Source organism: Xyrauchen texanus, chromosome 49 (assembly GCF_025860055.1).
Source record: "Xyrauchen texanus isolate HMW12.3.18 chromosome 49, RBS_HiC_50CHRs, whole genome shotgun sequence".
Taxonomy (NCBI): domain Eukaryota; kingdom Metazoa; phylum Chordata; class Actinopteri; order Cypriniformes; family Catostomidae; genus Xyrauchen; species Xyrauchen texanus.
In genome coordinates this window covers 9,476,199-9,498,194 of record NC_068324.1, presented here as the reverse complement: position 1 = coordinate 9,498,194, position 21,996 = coordinate 9,476,199, and the positions used below count along the sequence as shown (strand labels likewise).

Genomic DNA, 21,996 nt, shown 5'->3' with positions numbered 1-21,996 from the left:
AAGTTCTTGGAAAGGCGGCTGTCCGTTATTCAGATGTTCATATCACTTCTCCCCAAGATATTACATAGCCAACGTTTTATTTAGAAGTGCATTTATAAATAGTTTTACAGTGCCTACTAAAATGTGGCTTATGTTTCAAAGATCTTAAAAACAGTCTCTGAATCATTTTTATCCATCTCTGACTCCCACAAACACACACAAGGTTTACTGAGACTCCCTGCATGTTGTGTGAGTATTGTACAGGGAGAAGAAAATGAATGAAGTGTTAGACTCATCTTTCCTCACTAGCTCTGGCTCCTCCTCCTATCTCCTCTGTGTGGGTCTGAATGTGAGCTCCCAGGCCTCCAAAGAAAACAGACACACACAAAAAAGGAGGTACACCTCTTCTCCGATCTCTCCCTCTGCTTTTTCCTGCTCTCCTCACTCTATTCACCGAGCCTACAGGAGAACTTGTTGGGACCTCCCTACTGAGCCCCCATTTTGTTCCGTTTTCGTCTCTCGCCCTAATTCTCCATTGCAACATGGACCATTCTGACGGAAAGTGACAGAACTGCTTTGGCATCATCTTCTCGACTAATGTTGGCTTGACAAAACTTGACTCAGCGATGACACCTTGCTGGACTTGACTTTGCTGTGCGGAGGATTGTGGTACAGAATTGAACTTTGGACCTTGTTTCTTTGCTCAGCCTGTTTGCTCTAGTGTTCAGGTGTATTGAAAGAACGCAAGAATGGGATCTGATGTGCGTGACCTCAACGCCCTACTTCCGCCTGTGCCCCCACTGCCAGGGGGGAACGGTAACTGCACTTTGCCCGTAAGCAGCACTCCTCAATGGGCTCCGGTGCTGGACTTCCACACTGGTGCACCCTACAGCTCGCTGGCCCAACACTCCTTCATCAAGCAGGAGCCCAGCTGGGGCACGACCGACCCCCATGAGGACCCTCACTGTGGTCTGAGTGCCTTCACTTTGCATTTCTCCGGACAGTTCACTGGCACTGGGGCCTGCAGGTACGGAGCCTTTGGGGCCCCAACACCCAGTCAACCCCCACCTAGCCAGCCCAGAATGTTCAGCAATAGCCCTTACCTGTCCAGCTGCATGGACAGCCAGCCCAGCACCAGAAATCAGGGTGAGAAACTCCTTGTGATTCTGGGTTACTTTCATTTTGCATTTGTGACGCTGTACAGAGCTGTTTTTATGAGACAAGGCATCACTTACCAATAGGTATGAAACATTATTTGGTAATTTAAGGGCAAAAATCACAAAATACAGATTCTGGGAAAGTTTGTCTATTTACTGTCATGGATTGCATACATTTTACCTTGCATTGTTCGGTCCATTGTTTGAAATGTTGTCTACTTTTACACATAGCTTATACAGTATTTGATTGTTTTTTTATGGCTCACTACTTAAAAATCTACAGTGCAATTAAAGAAAACATGCTCCTAATATTTAGTTGGGCTATTTTGTGACATATTATCACTCTCAGCATCATTATTTGCTTGTGCAATTTAGTAGTCAGACAATCTAAATAGTCAAATTACTGCATTTGCCTTTGAGTCACTGTTACATGTTAAAAAGTTGCATGTATTAATATTAATGTCAACAGTGTTATGAAAGGTTGAAATATTTATTATTTTGTTTTTGTCAAAAATGTATTTCAAATTATATATATATATATTTTTTGTATTAATCTATATTAGCAAATTCATCATTATTTTAAAACTCGAATACTGGTGACAAACTTTATCGTCACAATTCATGTCTATAATATGTACAGAAATAAATACTGACAGTACAAAAATACAGTTTAACAAGTTTTACCAAATCTTCTATATAATAGTCTAGCTGAATAATCTTCAATGTGGGCAGGGGAATTTGTATTGTATTTTGCAACTATCCAGAGCATTAATAGTGTAGTTTGTCAGGACTTGCTTATGTGAACTTGTTTTAATGTTACATTTACATACAGTGAGTAAATGCATTCTGTGATTTATCCGTCACCAGGGCCATCACCTCACACATATGAGTAATTACATATCTCAATGCTCCTGTATTTGGCAAAATAGTTCACATTCATTTTACAGATATGCTTCAAACACCTCATCACATTCATTCAGTCATTTAATACATGTGAGTCATTGCTGTGTCAGTGTATAATAAACTTTGGGGTTCTGGCTTGGGGTTTTCAACTTATGGGATAATAAAGATTTTGCAGTCAGGCAAGAAAAATATTTTTCTCCCTTTTCATTGTGATAAAGTGATCTTTTTATAAGCAACTAAAAGATTAAAACAGCACTCACCAAAAATAACTAATAAAAAATTTGATTGGTTCCAAATCATCTATGTAAATAATTTGTTAAATATACCTTATATTCCTGCATTATAAACATGCAATTATATAAGTTTAATTTACCCAATTATTAATAAAATGCAGCAGCCTATATGAGTACATTGAAGTACATATTCCAAGATCATTTTTGTTGGCTTTATTTGCATGTAACTGATTTTTTTTAAAAATAAATAGAATTTGATTAACTTTTTTAAACAATTTAATAAACAATGTAGTGCAAACTTGTATGTATAAATACAATGAAGTACATAATTTGATAGGTTACTCATATTCATGCAGGCTTTATTTGAATATAATTGATACTAAATACTCTAATAAGTTTGTGCATTTTCCAAAACACATTCTGAAACTTTCAAACGACGTAAATCCATGTTGCCACTCATACTTGTCAAAATATCTAAATTCGATGGGCAGATTTTGACATTTAGCCCTCTCTTGTTTCAAAGTGTGATTTATTTTCAATCAATCAATAAAAAGGAAATAAGACAACCAATAACAATAAATAACACCAGACAACCCCAAAAGTATAAATCTTGTGAGATCCGTATTTGAGAGCTTTGAGTTTATGTATAGGAGATATTTTTAAAAACACAACCACTCCCTAAAATTCACATGATACTCAAAGTACTAAATTGCATTTTAGAAATCTAAAGCTACAGTTAATTGTAGGTTCTGACACTTTAAGCAATATCACGGGCTACACTTATAGCCAGTGACTATAGCTCTTCACTGACTCCCAGATTTCAACCCTTGCTGAGACCTGTTAGGGTGGAAGAGAAATGGACATCTTTAATGAGTTTTTCTCTCTCCGAGGTGAAAGTGGTTGGCTTGTAATTAATGAAGAAGCTGGTGGGAGACTGTGGTTTACGATGGTACGTCTGACCTGGGGTTCGACAAAGGCATGATTCACCCCCTAAACCTGGTGTCGGCTCTCGGCTATACCATCCTACACCATAGCTCTGTGTTTGTAGAGAGCAGCTCTGTGTTTGTGGTTCAGTTTAATAGCCGCTAATGCAGATTTGTAAAAGTTGTTTTTATTTCTGGCTCACAGCTGGGACATTTCAGTCACAAGCTCTTTTCATAAAGGGGCGATATTTGATTTATATGGGCATTTTTTACTTTTATAACTGCATATTCTTTTTCCCAAGTATTTAAAATATAAGTTGCATCTCACCTGATTATGTAAAAATACATATTCAATCAATTAATTAATACAAATTCCCTGAGTCTCTTACTCCTAGAATTAAATCAACATCAATTAATTTTTTTTTATGTCATAATATGTAGAACTAAGACTATACTAGAATATTAAGATCTATAGCAGATGTTACAAATAGAAAAACAGAAGAATTTATTCATTATATTGAATTTATTCATAAACGCATTTTGGATTCCGAGGCATTTTTGGTGACATTTTTGCCATGAGCCCCCCTTTGCCATTTCTGAACCTGCTGCATTATATTCAAGAAGTTCTAAAATTGAAAAAAATTGAAAATAAATGCTAAATGTTATAAGATCAATAGACACATCATTTGTCCAATTTCTTTTTTAAGTAAAAATGAAGATGAATATAGAAGGGAAAGTGTACACATATTTGATGTTCTGCAATTTATTTTCAAAAGTACAAACATGGATAATAATTATAAAATAATTTGCAAAACCCTGTATATAACAGGTTTAGATGGAGAATAGCATGTTATACAGCAGGACATATCAACAACCCTTTCTGACTCTATATACTCATTTATGTTTATCTGTCCCAGGTTACGGCCCAGTCGCTTTTGATGGAACCACAAACTACGGACACACTCCCTCCCACCACACCTCGCAGTTTCCCAACCACACCTTCAAACATGAGGACCCCATCGTGCAGCAAAGCAACATGGGTAAACACGACCACACCTTGCAATAAATTATGATTTATTGTGTTTGTATAAATGTATGTATCGGTGAAGACTCTTATCTGCACACACTTTTTAAGTGTTCGAGAGCTTGCCCTTGCTCTTTGAATTTCCAGAGCGGTCTCTGGAAGTTGCACAACATTGCTCATCTCTGAACAGTAAATCAGCACAATGTTTTTTCTACTTCATAGTCCTCTGTGCTTTTACGCATGTCACAGTGTTAAACATCAGCAAACAGCTAACCGGGCAATTTGGTGTTCGTTGTACTGCAGTAAATTCTCATCGAGGTCTCTGAGCTAGTGACCAGAAGACACAGCAATGTGAGAGTCCTTTCAGGATGTTTAGAACTACCATGGGACACATTCACAATATGGGGGCTGGATGAGCCAAGGCATGATTCCTCATTTGCACTTTGAAACAGAGAAGGAGATGTCCGCATGCTTTATGGCTTCAAAGAAAGTCAGCCTGTTATTTTCATAACTGTTAAGTGTACTCGGCTATGTCTCCGCAACCCTCCCTTGCTCTCATATTCTCTTTGTAAGATGGACTACACCACACTTGCTCATTCATGCGTTTGGTTGGAACAGCAAAGATATGAAACTCTGAGCATCCAGGCATGGGCATTTTCCATGTGGGACTCAAGACAAACAAAGTGCACAAATGTTAATTCTCGTTATTTAAACTAGGCAGAGAAATATTAAAAACAAAGCTTATTAAAAATGATAACTTCCTAAATGATTGTGTGAGAGTCTTGATGTGGGATAAATCAAGAGAAAGGATCAGAAAATGTGATGTCATTACAACAGATAACATTAAGTTACCCGTAGTTAACTATATAGATAACATTAACAAACAATGAGCAGTGTTTTTTACAGCACTAATAAATCCTGGTATATGTAATTTTCAACATATACCTGGTATATGTAATTTTCAACATATACTAAAACATTTTAATTAAATGAAAATTTGTTAACATTAGTTAATGATTAGTTAATAACCAACTTTGTATTAGTTAATAACTAACTAGTATTTTGATTAATTAAAACTTGAAAACCTGGAAATATCAGAGAATTTTACATTTTGATTTCAAGAGCTGGAAATGTCATTGATTATACATTGTCATGGAGACGTCATGGAAATATTTAATGGGCTAGAAATACAGTTGCTATTAATAAGTATAATATCTATAATATCCATAAAAAACTTTATCTAGCAATCACAAACTACTGCACTGAATAAACATGATGAGTAAGTTTTACTTAATTTTAAGTTACGTTTTTGCACACAATTTTACACAAAGTGTTGACACAAAGTCAATTTTAAAGTAAAAACAAATTAAGTAAAAATCTACTTAATTTCATGGCAATTTTGAAGTGAGAGAGTAAGTTAAACTTCAACATTTCAGAAACTTTTACTTGCAAATCTAATGTACATGATATTAAAATAAGCTTAGTAAAATTTAACATTTTACTAGAAAATTCCACATTTTGATCTTTCATTATTGACAGGTTAAATAATGCACCATATGACATATGGAAACTTTCCACATTAATGCTCCCTGCATTCTATGTAGTCTATTAGGCAACATCAGCTCGCATTACATGGCAATGGATTCACAATATAGAGCTGCACACGCAGATCTCAATTAACAGATAATGTTTTTGATCATGAACGGGTAATTAAAAAGTCGAAATGTCCGACTTCACCAAAACAAAATTGTTTTTATCTTGTTACCAAACGTAATAACAAATCAACAATTTAAATGGTGCAAATAGTGAAAGAATGCAAGTTCAATAATTATTTAAGTCGGGTGCATGCTGGGAACAACAGCTTCAAAAAGTTAAGTAAAATCTACTTAATTTATCTTATTTACTTATATCCCAAAGCATTAGGGAATTTTTATTAAAAACTAATCTATAATTTGCTTAATCTTTTCTACTATATTTAGTTCACCACAGAATATTTATTTTTTCAATGTGGAAAAGTCATTTTAAATTCATAGAAATTAATGGTTCAAAAGGTTGAAAAGCAGACACAGATGTAAGAAAGCAAAAGTCAGAGATACAAACACTATCAAGGCATCTCATATTTGTGTTATATTTTAGGTGACCAGCAGTATCCTGTGCCTCCTCCGGTATACGGCTGCCACACTCCCTCTGACAACTGTACAGGAAGTCAAGCTCTGCTCCTGAGGAACCCTTACAACAGGTAGGGCTCCATCCTATTCATCACACAGATTACATCTTCCAAAACGCATTGCATGGACTGTTGGAAACTTTCACTCACAATGCAAAAAGTAAATTCAATTAATTCCTGTCTTGAACTTGCTTGCACTTTTAGCTCTCCTTTCTTTAAATGAGATGCAGATAATTGAACTCCAGCTGCCACTGTTTATTAGTCTTATAAGGGATAGTTCAATAAAAAAATGAAATTTCTGTCATCATTTACTCACCCTCATGTCATTCCAAACCCGTATGATGTTCTTTCTTATTCTGAACATAAAAGGAGCTATTTGAATGAATATTGTGGTCCGTCTTTTTACAATGCCAGTTGATAGTGTCTTAATATCTTAAGCTATTAACTATGCTTAAAAAAGTACCCATCATATTCCAAGTCTTCTGAAAGTTGTAAATTAAGTTGAATTTTCACATTTGGGTAAAACATTCCATTAATGCTTATTAGACAGCAAGGCTCTAACTACCATAGAAATACATGCAATCTACACACCCAAAATGATTGTTTATATTGCTTGATCAACAGGGGTCTTTCAATGGCAAATTCTCTTTTACACTATTTTTGTTATTTTTCTCCCAATTTGGAATGCCCAATTCCAACTACTTAGTAGGTCCTCGTGGTGGCGTGGTTACTCACCTCAATCTGGGTGGCGGAGGACAAGTCTCCATTGCCTCTGCTTCTGAGACCATCAATCCGCGCATCTTATCACGTGGCTCGTTGTGCATGACACCGTAGAGACTCCCAGCATGTGGAGGCTCATGCTAATCTCCACGATCCACACACAAATTACCACATGCCCCATTGAGAGCTAGAACCAATAATCGCGACCAAGAGGAGGTTACCCCATGTGACTATACCCTCCCTAGCAACCAGGACAATTTGTTTGCTTAGGAGACCTGGATGGAGTCACTCAGCACGCCCTGGATTCAAACTTGCGACAGCAGGGGTGGTAGTCAGCATCAATACTCACTGAGCTACACAGGCCCCTGGTCCCCTTCAATATTGAGCATTTGGTTACATGTTTTATTGACAGTAAAACAAACAAGAAAGACTGATGGATATATGGAGGAAACCTGGCAAAAAATAAGGTCTAAATTTCATGCACATGGCCAAGAAGTAAAATAAAACAATTGTCCAGACAGGCTACAGAAAGTCATAATGATAGTTGTCAGGATACATGGGGGCAGGAAGTTCAATCCAGCTCTGATCAATAGCGAGTCCTGTACAACAATCAGAGACACATCAAAATCTGTTATGGCAGCTCCAAAATGTCAAGCTGCCTCTGAGAACATAGAGGAAGGGGGAAGTTAAGCAACAAGAGGAGGAAAAGGAGATCTGGAGGCCTTGTTCTTACAGGATGTTCAAATTAATCCAGCACGTCTCTGCCACACCTTTTTGTAGTAATTTCCACCTGGATAAAATAATTACTTTGTTTTTCCTGTACGTTAAAAATATACACTCTGTTAGAGAACTGATATATTCATTAAGTGTATTATATTATTCTAGTAACAACATTACGGGCATTTTTAAAATGTAAATATCATCAGGATGAAACTTGTTTGGCAGGGGTCATAGCAGTAACACACTCACCCTCATGTTGTTCTAATCCAATATGACTTCTTTTCTTCTGGGGAACACAAAAGGAGATATTAGACAGAATGCTAGCTTCGGTCACCATTCACTTTCATTGCATGTTTTTTTTTATTTTTAATTTTCTTATATATAGCCCTACATTGAAAGTGACTGAGGCTAACATTCTGCCTAACGTCTCCTTTTGTGTTTCACTGAAAAAAGAAAGTAAAACGGGTTTAAAACAACAAGAGGGTGAGTAAATGATGACAGAATTGACCTAACCTTTTAAAAAGCAACTTTTAATGCAAATTGGTGTAATTTAATTTGACAGTGTATTCCCGAATCAAAGCTGGGTTCTGTCGCTTAATAAAGGTCAAGTGCTGAACATCAGTGTGTACTAAGCCAAGATAAACGTTCTAATCCACCACCCGTTTGCACTCTCAAACCAGCTCTGAATTTGTTCATTCTGATAAGTGGTTAACTGTTCTCAGAGGAATTCTGTTTGCAACTTCAGCTAACAGTACTTGTACTACAGCCTTAAAATGATCTCACATTCCAAGGATGCTTACACCATGTTGTTTTTCCAGCCCAGAGGGAATATAAAAATTCTAAATAACAGACTTGGGATGATAAGAGGACTTTGACTCAGGTCGAACTGCATTTTCCAGTTCCTGCTTTGCGGCGTTGTAATAAACAGTCTCCTATCGGCCACACTGAGGCGGCTGGGAATCCTCAAATCGAAACTGCTGTGCTGCTTTTCAGATCAAATGCCTGGTACCTAAAGCTCTGTATTTACACAAGCCTCAAGTCAGAGCCGTTGTTTTTAGGTTGCACAAGGTGGTTGGAATAAAAAACATGTTGAAAAATTCAGAACTAAAATTAGATTGTTGATTAGACGAATATCTCAATAGATTACAGTGTTGCTGTATTTACTTTCTTCACCAGTACTTTGCTATTTTCCATTGTCCTTATCAGTTAGTGATGATGAAAATAATTTAAACTAGCACTAGTTAGTTGGCTAGTTAAACTAGCCATGAGCTCCTTGATACTGTCCAGAAAGAGTGAGTTATTGAAATTGTCTATGAACATTGCATGAATTATATTTACTGCTAAACTGGGAGGAACATATAAAACGAATGGCTCATTCAGCCAGTATTTTCTCAAAGCAACCTGACTTGATGCTGAAATACTGGGACGTTCCCAACAAAGTGAAGCAAGCACAGTACCAGGTACCAGTTCATACCGCCGTACGCTGTTCCCTGTCTATGAAACACTACGATGTCAGAGTTGCTGGAGATAAATCCAAACTATGTCTTTGGGTTAACACCTGGCAGGGTAACTAATGGTCCTACAGACATGCTTTTAATAACTTATGGCAGGTTTTTGGTCAGAGGGATGGCTTGATTTGATTAACTGATCACCCCGTGTGGGTAACCCCCTTTTTGGTGCGTATGTGGCACATTCATTTACTGTTACCCTGGGTGCTTTTGTCAAAAGCTGGGCCATTTTTCATCACCACATTCTATACATCCAACAGTGTTTGCTGGCTCTTAAAATTCAGAGCTTTCCCCTGTGCCTGTACTGATAGCTGAAGTAATTTCTGCACCATTTGCATCATCAAACTGAATTTCATTAAGTAACTGTTGTTTTCAAACCGTTTTTTAGAACACTTACCCCTCTATTGGTCAGAAATCAAATAATCATTCCAGCCCCAAAATTACACTATTGTTTGAGCTAATGTTGCTGGACAAAATGCTAAAACAAACAATGTTATAATCAAAATAGTCTCATGACAGTTTGTACGAGATACTAATTCGTACGAGGTGGCGAAGTCTTAAGATACCATACGACTTATCTCGTTAAATAAAAGTTACAACAATTATACCCTTTGAGACCAACCAATCAACATACAAACTTTCAAATTGATATAATACATGCATCAAAATTTAGCTGGACTCCTATCAACACTTTATTTCCACAAAAAAACGTCTGTGAACAAATTTGGCTACTCATATCTATTTATGCACGACAAATGACTGATGTATGTCAATAACCTGGAATACTCTTCCCTCGTCTCATTCCAAACCTTGATGTTGGAAAAATCATAGTAATGTTCCTTGGTTCATAAATTGTTCTCTATGGGAGTAAACTCATACGATTTTGCCATCTCATACTATTATAACAACTTGTCATGAGACTGGGTTCATTTTGATAGCACCTCAGAGCCACAATCTCTAAAATTGTATTCAGCAAATGGCTTACTTATACTTAACTCTGCATATCAAGCTTTGATTTGGAGAAAATATATTGCATAAACAAATTACACACTTCAGATTTAAATGCTCATGTTTTTTTAAATAGTGTTTCTGTTGTTTTGATTCCCAGCAGTGATAATTTATACCAAATGGCGTCACAGTTGGAGTGCATGGCGTGGAACCCCGTCAACTCTTTGGCATCTACGATTAAGAGGTAGGTCGACATGACTGACTCTTGTCATGTAGGAAATTCCTCTGTGATTTTGAATAGCACACCAACTGTCTCAACTATGAACTACTGTATGATTAGAAGAAGACCACTAATCTTCTTTATTGAAAACACATTTGGGCTGGTGCTTACACTGGGGGATTTAGACTACTGGGAGTGTCTGAGAAAACGTCTGTGAGTTCACAGTGTGCAAACCAAAAGATTTGGGATTCTAGTCCTTGTTTAGTGCACTGCCAACATTGATATCAGAGAAGCAAAATAAATTTCAATGCAAATCTTAGCATTATAGCAAGATAAAAAATCAAACTGCTATTAATTGGATGAAAAGGATAATTGTGTTCTTTTGCTTATCATTATATTTTTATTAAAGTTGAAGTCTGTGGTACTAGCCAGTATGATCTCATGTATTTGTAGGTATTCTTACGAAAAGTGTGGATCAAGCACATGTACATTTGTATAGATGCTGAAACTTACAATATTGACAGCATTTAAAACATAAATAATTGTACATACAAACAACTTTAGAGACACACATATGTTGATGTGTTGACCTAATTTGACAGAACAAATTTTTTTTATGTTAGGTGTGATTTCTGGTGACGTAATTAACTTGTTTAAAATGTTTCTATCACTTTAACCAAGACTTAACCTCATTTATTTATTAATTTTTTTGCTGTGGGTCACAAAAGGAGTTTTAAGAATATGGTGCTGTAAAATGCACCATAAAAGCAACATAAAACAATTATAAAAGTAATCTATTCTATTTGAGCACTACAATACAAGTCTTCAGAAGCGCTATGATGATTTGTGTGTGGAATAAACCCAAATTTAAGTCTTTAACATTAAAAATGTGTCTGTTTAGCTTTAACGGCAGGTTTAACTTTAGTGATGTTAAAGGCTCATTGACTCTTGCATGTCTTGCGATCGATTGCAACATGCTATATTTCATGTGATGTCTTACTTCTTTGAATGAAATGACTGCTTTCATAGAGTGGAATAGGAGAAGATTTTTTTTTTTAAATACATTAGGTTAGGGTTAGGTTTAGGGCTGTAAATAAATGGATCTAAAATATCTTTCAGTAGCAAAAATGTAACTATACAAATGTATATTTACAATATAAAGTTGCTGTCTATACATCCATATTGTATGTTTCAATGTACATTCAAATGTTAAGTATACCTAAGAATAATAATGAGATCAGACTATACTAGTGTCACCAAAAGAATGGCAAAAATAATGACTTTTTTGAAGCAGTTTTCCCCAAATACTACCCTCATCTTCCAGACAAATAGATAGTCCAGCCCCCAAACTCACATCATTGGTGGAGCCAAATAAGCGAAACACAGCAATGTTTTAAAAGCACCACAGTGTTTACACATTTTGGGAAAATTAACCTACGAATGCATTCCTTATAGTCTCTAAAAATATAGCTAGGATAGAAAATATAAAATGACACACTGCACCTTTAATTGTTGTTTTTAGTAATAATCACAATTTGACCAGGTTCACAAGAACCTATCATGTCCCAAAAATCTTTTCCCCACAACTTTCCCCATTCTCAACTTTCTGTTTGTGCCAAAAAGTAAAGCGTGGACATGCAGAATTAGCCTCTGTTTTGTCTGGCTAGAGAACGATATCCTGCCATATATTTCTGCCAGTGGCACCTCAGCCTTGACCATGCTGAGTGTTGGCCCGCCGGGAGGAAGGGAGCTGTGCAGGGGGGAGGTGGAAATGTATCAGTGCACAATGGGACAGCCTCTACTCCCCTTTAGGACCCAAGCAAGAATCTGTAGTCACGTTCGGCCAGGCACGGAGGAGGCTGTGACCTATCCCCAGCCTCCTCGAAAGAGTCAGTGGAGCCCTGGGTGACGGAATGATTCATGTACTGATAAATGAGAGGGACGGGCTGGTTTTGGTTGAGAAAAAAATCAGACAGCTGATCGATCTCAAGGGGGGCTGTGCTGGAAGCATTGCTGTAGCTCTTCAAGACAAACTTAATCATTCCTATATATCCAACTGTCTATAGCTCTTTTGCATACCTCAAAATCCCTAGTCTGTTGCAAGGGTAGAGCTTTTTGTTTGGGCTTGGGTGAATGAATGAACTGTGAGAAGATTTACTCCAGGATGCTTTTTGGGACTGTCTTTTTGCCTGGCTGGTCTTAATGTAGACACAAAGAGAACATTATACCTCATAAACTGTTATACTGAGTACACAACATTTAGTTTCAAATGAGAAATCTTTGGGGTTGGGAATCGAGATCCAGTTCTTATTCAGAACGGGTCCCATTTAAAAAAATAATAAAACATTTTATGGTTTTAATGGTTCTAGAACATCTACATTCTTCTGTCTATGTGGACAGAACACAGTACTAAAATACTCATACTGTGTGTTTCCTCATACTGGTATCTCTGTAAATTCGGCCACATTAGGTCAAATGTTCTTCAGCTGAAATTGGCCAAATCAGCTGAAATTTGAAATACTTCCCCCAGTGGCCAAAGCTGGAAGTGTTTTTGAATGTATGGGCACGTGTGAGCTCCAAAAAACAAATGTCCACAGAGGGGCGCCAAAAGTGAGTTGTGTTTAGTTGTAAATGATGAAATGCAATCAACGGGAATTCATATTGTAGTAGCCATATGTCCTAACCTAAACCCCAACCCTAAATCTTACCGTCAATGGAATAAAAATGTCATCTTGGAGGGGAAATGCAACCACCGAATCATGCTCATCTCTGATTATATGTTCAAACTTAGTTAGTGTTTACACTGATTACTTCCTGGTTTCCATGGGACTAGATCCCGTGTCTCAGTAGCACTACAGGAAAAGGTAAACACATATACTGTAAATTGATGCAAAAACATATGATGGGAGATGACCCTTGTCAGTAACTGTCAAGATGTCAGGGTACTGGAATTTTCGGTGTTACAAGTCAACTTCCTGTGTGATCATATTGTGGCAAAAAAAAAAAAGATTCTCAAAAGTTGTGAGCTTACAGTCTATATTGAATCAAATTAAAAATGATTTGGTGCTTCCTTAAAAGTTCTCATTGTTCAGTGGAATCTGAATGGTTTAATTCCTTTTGAATCCTGTCCATAAACCTCACAGTAACAGTAACAAACAAAACAAAATGGTATTATCTACACCACAGTAAAGTTTGACATTCAAAAGTATGGTCTACGATTGTCCTGCAAGACACTGAAAATATGTGTATTTACAGCATCATGTAAAGAGTTATACCTCTGAGGTTAAGGCAGAAGTTCAGCAGAGAGCAAGACCATACATTCCCCATTCATCTCTCTGACTAGCCCAACCTCTAAAATATTGCACTTTGGAACAGAGAGCAAATTGCCCTAACGTCAGGATGAGTTACAAAGAGTTGAATCTTCTTATTGTAGTGCTAAATTTGCTCTCCATACAGTATGTCAACTAAACCTTGTGAATTAATGCATGCACAGATTTAAGAAGGACCGCATCTGCATGACATTTAATGAATGTTTACTTTATCGTGGAGCGGTTGATGATGTTTTCATCACATAACATAGGTGTCTCTACCATATTACAGTTACAGCACCATATCAATGCAATTAAGCATAAAGTTTAAGACAAACAGGATTTAAACAGGAACATTTGTATAAATCAAATTTTCAATCACTGTAGAACAATGTTATTAGAACATATACATGTGTATAAAAGACCTAAACAACACTGCAAAAATAATTTTCTTAATTTAAATGTTTGTTCAGTTTTCCAGTATAAATATCCAAACATCCTTAAAATTAGATTTATACATTTATTCAAGAAGATACTACAAGCATAACCTGTACTTACTTTTGTTGGAATTATGATTGAGACAATAAATAAATAAATGTATCTTGTTTTAAGGATGTTTAGATAGTTTGACTGGAAAACAAGACAAGATTAAGAAAATAATTGATGATTGAATATCTAAAACTCATGCTATTGTTAATTTCACATGGGCTACCTTATTTAAGCTAATCAAAATAACAAAACTATTCTCCTTTTAAAACACAGCCATGCAACAGGTTATGAGAGCGACCCCAGCACGCCCATGGTCTACAGCTGCAGCACACAGTACCGTATCCACACCCACGGCGTCTTCAGAGGCCTTCAGGTCAGTACCTCCCTGCTCACAGCACACTGAAGTTCACTCTCAGGACACATAAAGTTTCATTGTGCTCTTGAGATGAGCTCGACACTGGGCCAAGGTCAGGCCATGGCACACACAGACAGACACACACCTCATAAACAACCGTCAATCAAAGGTTGATTATATAACTATCTAGAATGATGTATCTCTAAAAAAGAAAAACAAGATTTTGAAGTGTGATACAAAGCCCTAAATAACTATAAAAGAGAGAATTTAAAAAGAATAAGCCAAATAAAAGTGTGTGACGCAATGAGAAGGCTATGCGAGAGGAAGCAGGCCCCTGCCAAAATAGCTAAGACATTTGAAAGGCATTTGAGGATGAAAAGGGCAGAAGAATCATTTAAAAAAGTCCATTAGCCAAAAAGCTGCAGTTTCCAGTTGCCTGCTGCTCAAGCGTATAAATCATTAAGTCTTAATTAATGTCTGTCAGCAGTCTTAAAGCAGTAAGAGAAGAGATACTCCAGAGCTGTTCTCATTCAGAATGGGGTGCCTTTCTTCACGTCTCTGTTTACCCGCACTCTCTTCAATGTATTAGAGACTGATGGGCAACTTAGAATTATTTTTCAATTTGAGGTGCTTTACAGACAGACAGACACAGAGAGAGAGACAGACACTCAGATAGATAGATAGACAGATGTATAAACAGACAGACATATAGACAGAGAGAGAGAGAGAGAGAGAGAGCGAGAGAGACAGACAGACAGACAGACAGACAGATAGATTGATAGACAGATAGATGAATATAATACTTGGAGAGGGACACACAGATACATTTTAATGTGTCACAGCCTGAGAGACAGTGGGTGAATATGTGTTATGTGTTTTACCCCCGTGTGTCACCCCAATGTTCACCAAAGTGACCCTCAGTTTATGTGTGTATATTCATTTACGTGTAAGTATGTCAGTTCTCTTCAGCTATTTAAACACTGTGGTCTTCACCAGTTCTGATCTTGTTTTTGTATTTATTTGTATTATTTATTTTTATATTTGTTAAATTGTTTGACTAAATTTAATTATAGATGTAGTTCTGTCTTTATACAGCCTCTGCTTTGGCAATATTGTACTGTTTACACTCATGCCAATAAAGTTACTTTGAATTGAATTGAATTGAATTGAATTGAATTGATAGATAGATAGATAGATAGATAGATAGATAGATAGATAGATAGATAGATAGATAGATAGATAGATAGATAGATAGATAGATAGATAGATAGATAGATAGATAAAGCATCTTGTGCTTTAATGGAAGCAAAGGAAATCTGATAACAAATAAATCGTAAATGTTTATTTTCCATTTTACACTTTCCAAAACCATAAAACTTTGTTAATTTTCAGGTTTAAGAGAGAGAGAGAGAGAGAGATAAACGTTCAGTGTGGTCTCAGACATTTTTGACCCCAACTATACAGTATGCTATATAGTTAATCTGTACTTGACCGTCACTAACAAATCAAACATAGCATGTTAGCCCGATGGGGTGTATTGCTTTGCCTGCTGTGTTATCATCCCCGTGGGGTCAATATATAAGTCTGGCACTACAGCCGTAGAACAGTTTAGTAATTTACTTATCAATAAGACCTAACACACATTCATTACTGTGCCAGTGTACGGAAATGCCATTATGCTAAACTATAGTTAATTAAGAGCAGATGGGCTTTAGTGGTGTGCAAATGAGAGGAACGGGAGGACTGGGGGAGTGCAGTGAAATAGGGTCTGCCTAACGTCCGTGACTAACAGTTCACAGTTAGAGCCCATATCAGTGGCATGGGTAAATCTGAATGATTATTTCACAGCTAATTCTGCAGTAATGAACCGATTGGGCATGCTAATCATTAGCGATTTACCCCTTGCTAGGAGTTGCCATGCTATTGCACAGGCTTTGAACATGGATACCATATTGCCCACTGTTTCTAGCAGCATGAATTTAATTTTGTATATTTTTTACAGGATGTGCGACGAGTACCAAGCATTACCCCTGCCATAGTGCGTTCATCGGAGACCAATGAGAAAAGGCCATTCATGTGCGCCTACCCGGGCTGCAACAAAAGATATTTTAAACTGTCTCACTTACAGATGCATAGTCGTAAACACACAGGTGAGTGTTCCTATTAGTGCAATCCACTCAAGCTGTGTCAACGGTAGTTGGTGCAACATGTCAATTCTTTTTTATTTACCATATAAAATTTTAGATTACAATTTATTTATATGTCCAAAGGATAGTGTACTGCACAGTATATCATGATTTTATATCATATATCATGTTATCATATTTTTTTGTTCTAAATAAATGTATTATTTAGTATATTATTTACAATATTAATTATGAAATATTTAGAAAGTTTTGTTTAAATTGGTTTTAGATGAATTATTGCATGTGACATCGCAGGACACTGCTGAAACCACTTGAAATTTCATGTCTACTACCCATAATTCTAATATAATCATTAAAATGTGTTTGGTTGTATTAAATCATAGGGGAGAAACCTTATCAGTGTGACTTCACAGACTGTGGTCGCAGATTCTCCAGATCAGACCAGCTAAAAAGGCACCAGAGAAGACACACAGGTTTGCTCTTCTGTGCCTTCATATTCTCTTTATCTTCCTGTTTTCCTTTTCTTTCTCCATAGCATATTAACTATTCTGTATAGGGGATAAAAAGGCTTATTTCAGATCTTCCATCAATCGAACCCCCAACCCCTTCAAAGTCCCCTACAATCTCTCAAAACACAATGACAGCCACAAAAACAGAATTATGCTAATGCTGTAATTCATCCTCTATATCACCCACAAAAAAGTGTGATAGCGTAAACTGCATCGCTTTAGGCTTGGGTAAATGTTTACATATTCACTGGCGTTCCAAGTGTGTGAAATTCTTCCATGCACTTTAACAAGTTTTATTAGTTCCTGAATCAGCCACATATAGCGAAAGTGTTTGCTGATGTATTGCTTTACTAGCAGTACTCTTTTCGACATTGACTCTTGGTTGCACACACTCAATATATGACAATTCTTTCAGTTGGCATGGCCTTTTTTTTGGCTTCTACTGTACTTTCTCCTTGTGCGTGTGTGTGTGTATGTGACCACACTTGTATGTTCCTGTGTGTGTGTGTAGGCGTTAAGCCATTCCAGTGCGAAACCTGTCAAAGAAAGTTCTCACGGTCAGACCACCTTAAGACCCACACCCGGACTCATACAGGTAAAACAAGTGCGTAAACCTTTTAATTTTTTCACGATTCGCTTCTCTCTTTATACTCTTTGATGGTCACTGTTTTCTAAAGGGATAGTACATCCAAAAATGAAAATGATTTATTTATTTATTCGGATTAGCTTCTCTCTGAGAATTACATAAGGAGATTTTAGACTGAATGTTATGGTCTGAAAGCTTCAGTCGCCATTCACTTTCATTGTATGCAATTAAAGTAATGGGTGACGAAAGCTGTCATTCTGCCTAACATCTCCTTGTGTGTTCCATGGTAGAACAAAATTCATGGAACAACATCAGGATGAGTAAATTATCACATACTTTTCATTTTTGAGTGAACTGTCCATTTTGGCACTATTTTTCTCAGTTTGTATTCACAGGTGCACTCTGGAAAAGTAGTTGCCCTACTGGTTGAATTACTCTAAAGTGACCTAACTATTATTTTATCATTTTAGTCTCTACTTTTAGTCTCAGATTACATTCTAATGTCTTTATCCTCTTTATCTCTCTGGTCCCAGGTGAGAAACCTTTCAACTGCAGATGGCCAAACTGTCAGAAGAAGTTTGCCAGGTCTGATGAGCTTGTACGGCACCACAACATGCACCAGAGGAATTTGACGAAGTTGCAGCTGGCAATCTGATCCAACTGCTTTTTCCTTTGCAATGTTACTAGCTCTAAAGCAGCACTTTGAAACAATGATTTCATGGAGTGCAAAAGGCTGGAACAACTGTTTATCTGCATGTGCAGCACCCCCAAGTGGCAAATCGCAACTGGCCCTAATACACCATCACAGTGTCAATACTAAAACGTCTGTTTCCAATGAGGAAACCTTATCATGTTTTTTATTAAATTTTTGAGATGTGAAATATTATTTACCTAACAGTTAATTTAGGTGTGTTTCTCAGTTTCCAGACTAATTTATTATGTTTGTTGTAAATTAAAATGTTTTAAACTTTTTTTTTTTTTCTCCTTGTAAAACCCATCCAAACTTTATCCAACAGCTTTTGAACATTTTATCTCAAATTGTGAAACTCTCTCTGGACAAGTGCTTGTCCATGCTGTTTGTACAAATCCACTCTCTTCGACCTTACCAGTAAATTTATGAGATAGGTCACACTGGCTATGTGGCTGAGTGGTTGTGGGCAAGTTGTAAATATTAGTTTCAATCCTCAGCCAACACAATTTTTTTTAGATCTAACAGGCAAAATTATATTCATGGGAAATGTGACTCACATACATTCAGGAAAGAAATGTGAAATGTATTCAGATGAAAATGTTTTTGTTTTTCTTGTTTTTTAATGAGCTCTATTTGTATGTATGTATATGTCTTAGACGGTATATTGACAGTCATTGTTTTTTTGTTTTGTTTTGTTTTTGAAATAAAATTCTCTGCATTAACTTGATTAAATGTGAAGCTCCAGTTCTGTTCTAAATTTATTTTAAATCAAAATGTTGGTTACAGTTGTGAGAGAAAATCTAAAATTATTCTTTGATATTTTATTTTTTATTTTGTTTCATTTAGTGACATTTTTGCCCATGGAACTTTATGATTTAAATCTGCTGAGGTGAGATAATTATGTAGATACATTTGAATCTATATTACTTATCTATTAATATTTTTTTAAGCTACCCATTAGGCCGTAAAGATGCACAATCAAATATTAAAATAAGTTACATTTTACATGCTGTTAAAATTCACTCATATTCTTAAAGGGATAGTTTCCCCAAAAATTAAAATTCTGTAAAATATATATAGTTTTTAGAAGCCTAAATGGGGGGATTGTTACAGTATTATTGACTCTGTAAACATTCATTTTAAAGTTTTTTTTTCCAATTTGGAATGCCCAATTCCCAATGTGCTCGAAGTCCTCGTGGTGCCGTTGTGACTCAATCCGGGTGGCGAAGGACGAATCTCAGTTGCCTTCGCGTCTGAGACCGTCAATCTGTACATCTTATCACATGGCTTGTTGAGCGTGTTACCGCGGAAACAGAGTGTGTGGAGGCTCACGCTATTCTCCGCAGCATCCACGCAAACTCACCACGCACCCTACCAAGAGCAAACTACATTATAGCGACCACAAGGAGGTTACCCCATGTGACTCTACCCTCCCTAGCAACTGGGCAAATTTGATTGCTTGGGAGACCTGACTGGAGTCACTCAGCACAGCCTGGAATTGAACTCATGATTCCAGGGGTGGGAGTCATCGTCTATTCTCGCTGAGTAACCCAGGCCCCAACATTCACTTTCATTGCATTTTCTTTCCATACATTGAAAATGAATCTGAGGCTGTCATTTAGCCTAACATCCCTCTTTTTTTCAATGGAAGAAAGTCATAAGAGTATGAAACAACATGAGAGGTGGCAAACGATGACAGAATTTTCATTTTTGGGCAAGTGTTCCTTCAAAATGCTGAATTTGAATGTAATTAATTTATTTATTTTTAAATATAATGAGGAGTGAAAATTTTTCTTTGTGAAACTCCTCAATTCATTTAAAACTGAGATTTTGCATTTTCCATCTCAAACAATTTCCTTAGCCCCCAGTGCTGTGTAAATCATCTCGCTTCTCCACCCAATTACTCATGACGAAAAGTCCCGCTATATCTCACAGAGACAGTGCTTAATCTCTGTCCTAGATTTGGTTAGAGTGCCCTTTGAAGGCAAGGTGGCTGCTTTGTGTAATTCCAGCACAGTCCAATTCCAATGGACTCGGGGTGCATTTATATTCGCCACTTAAATAGAAAGAATCATTGGTCTTGTGTCAGTGAAAATGTAGAGGTCTTCAAAGAAGGAAGATGGATTCCTGATTTTAAAGGAATATTTCACCCCAAAATTTATTATTCTATGTCTCTCATATGACTTTCTTTTAGTGAAAGTCAAGAGATATTTTGAAGAATGTACTGGTTGCTTTTTCCCCCATGCAAATACAGCGTATTACGTAAATTATTTACTTGTCGAAAGCTACTGTGTGACTTTAAGACTTGGAATATAGAACACAAGTTGACTGGATTACTTTTATGATGTTTTAAGGTGCGTTTGCATCCTTTTCGAAGCTTCAAAGCTCCAGTCCATATTAATAGTAATTGCATCGTAAACGGTGTCTAGTGCATTTTTTTAAAATGTCTTCTATAGTGTTACATGAAAGAAAGAAGGTTGTGTGGGTTAGGAACAACATCAGAGTTAATAAGTGACAGAATTTGCTTTGTTGGGTGCAAAATTACATTAACACAGTTTCTCATTCACTATATGTTCTTCATTTTTCACTCTGATCACTGTAAAAAAAAAAGAAAATAATAAAAAAAATAGGCTAATCAGCAACCTGTGTTATTTTTTGTGGCTCTGATACCACAAGATGAAAGAAACTCAGTGTCACTGAACTCTCTTGTCTGAGATCCTTCCAAAGGCTGATAAAAACTTCACTTCAGTCTTTAGCCTTGAAGTTTTAGAGGCATTTCAGGCCCATCACATGTACAAAAGAAACCTTAATTTGATAAAACCTTCGAACTGTTGGATAATAAAACTTATGTTGAAGCAAAGCAGTCTTTTCATTCTTCCAGTACATTTAGACAACACATGTTCCAAAATAATGTTAACACAGAGCTGCTTCATACTAAATATTCTGTTTATGCTATATTTTAGATTCATCCAGCCAAATGCTTCAAATTTAGTTAGTTAACTATCATCGTAAAGATTAAGTACTATGAAGGTAAAACAGCGCCTAAATAATTTGCATGCTCAGAGTAAGATTTGTAAAAGCGTAAATTTATATTGTATGTGCACAGAACATTTTGTAAAGGTGTAAATGAAGTTGCAAGCATAAAAAACAAATATTAGCAATACTTTAATGTTGTGTATTAGTGTTATTCATGTGTTGAGAATCTGTAATTGCATATTAACACAAAGTACATTTGGTGTGTATTCTTCTGTCTTCCTTTTTTGGTGCTTACACTTTTGGCACTGATTTTACACCTAAACATATTAATTCAGTGAAACGGAAGCAAAGGGCCAACTAACAGTAAACAGATTGACCACGGAGAATCCGTCTGTTTGTGTAAAATTAACTACAAAAGTGTAAATGACTTGTG

General features: G+C 36.5%; 1 protein-coding gene across 4 annotated transcripts; it reads left to right on the top strand.

Annotated features, from left to right (window-relative positions):
* The first annotated feature begins 364 nt into the window (after window positions 1-364).
* On the top strand, window positions 365-19,296 carry LOC127640418 (Wilms tumor protein homolog). 4 transcript variants are annotated; one of them, XM_052122982.1, is made up of 9 exons: window positions 365-1,125; window positions 4,113-4,235; window positions 6,356-6,458; window positions 10,446-10,526; window positions 14,573-14,672; window positions 16,657-16,804; window positions 17,185-17,274; window positions 17,822-17,905; window positions 18,430-19,296. In XM_052122982.1, exons 1-9 carry the CDS (start codon window positions 729-731, stop codon window positions 18,549-18,551), a joined length of 1,248 nt encoding a protein of 415 aa, XP_051978942.1. In that variant the 5' UTR covers window positions 365-728; the 3' UTR covers window positions 18,552-19,296. The 4 variants fall into 4 exon arrangements, with proteins under 4 accessions (XP_051978942.1, XP_051978940.1, XP_051978941.1 ...); XM_052122980.1 differs by having other exon boundaries at window positions 17,822-17,914; XM_052122981.1 differs by having other exon boundaries at window positions 10,443-10,526.
* Window positions 19,297-21,996: the final 2,700 nt, after the last annotated feature.

What these genes read in the sequence shown, in the direction of transcription:
- LOC127640418 (XM_052122979.1), top strand. Translation starts at nt 729, where the DNA reads ATGGGATCTGATGTGCGTGACCTCAACGCCCTACTTCCGCCTGTGCCC. An exon ending in GCATAGTCGTAAACACACAG is followed by an intron (nt 16,805 to 17,184) that starts GTGAGTGTTCCT and finishes ATTAAATCATAG; the next exon opens with GGGAGAAACCTTATCAGTGT. An exon ending in GCACCAGAGAAGACACACAG is followed by an intron (nt 17,275 to 17,821) that starts GTTTGCTCTTCT and finishes GTGTGTGTGTAG; the next exon opens with GCGTTAAGCCATTCCAGTGC.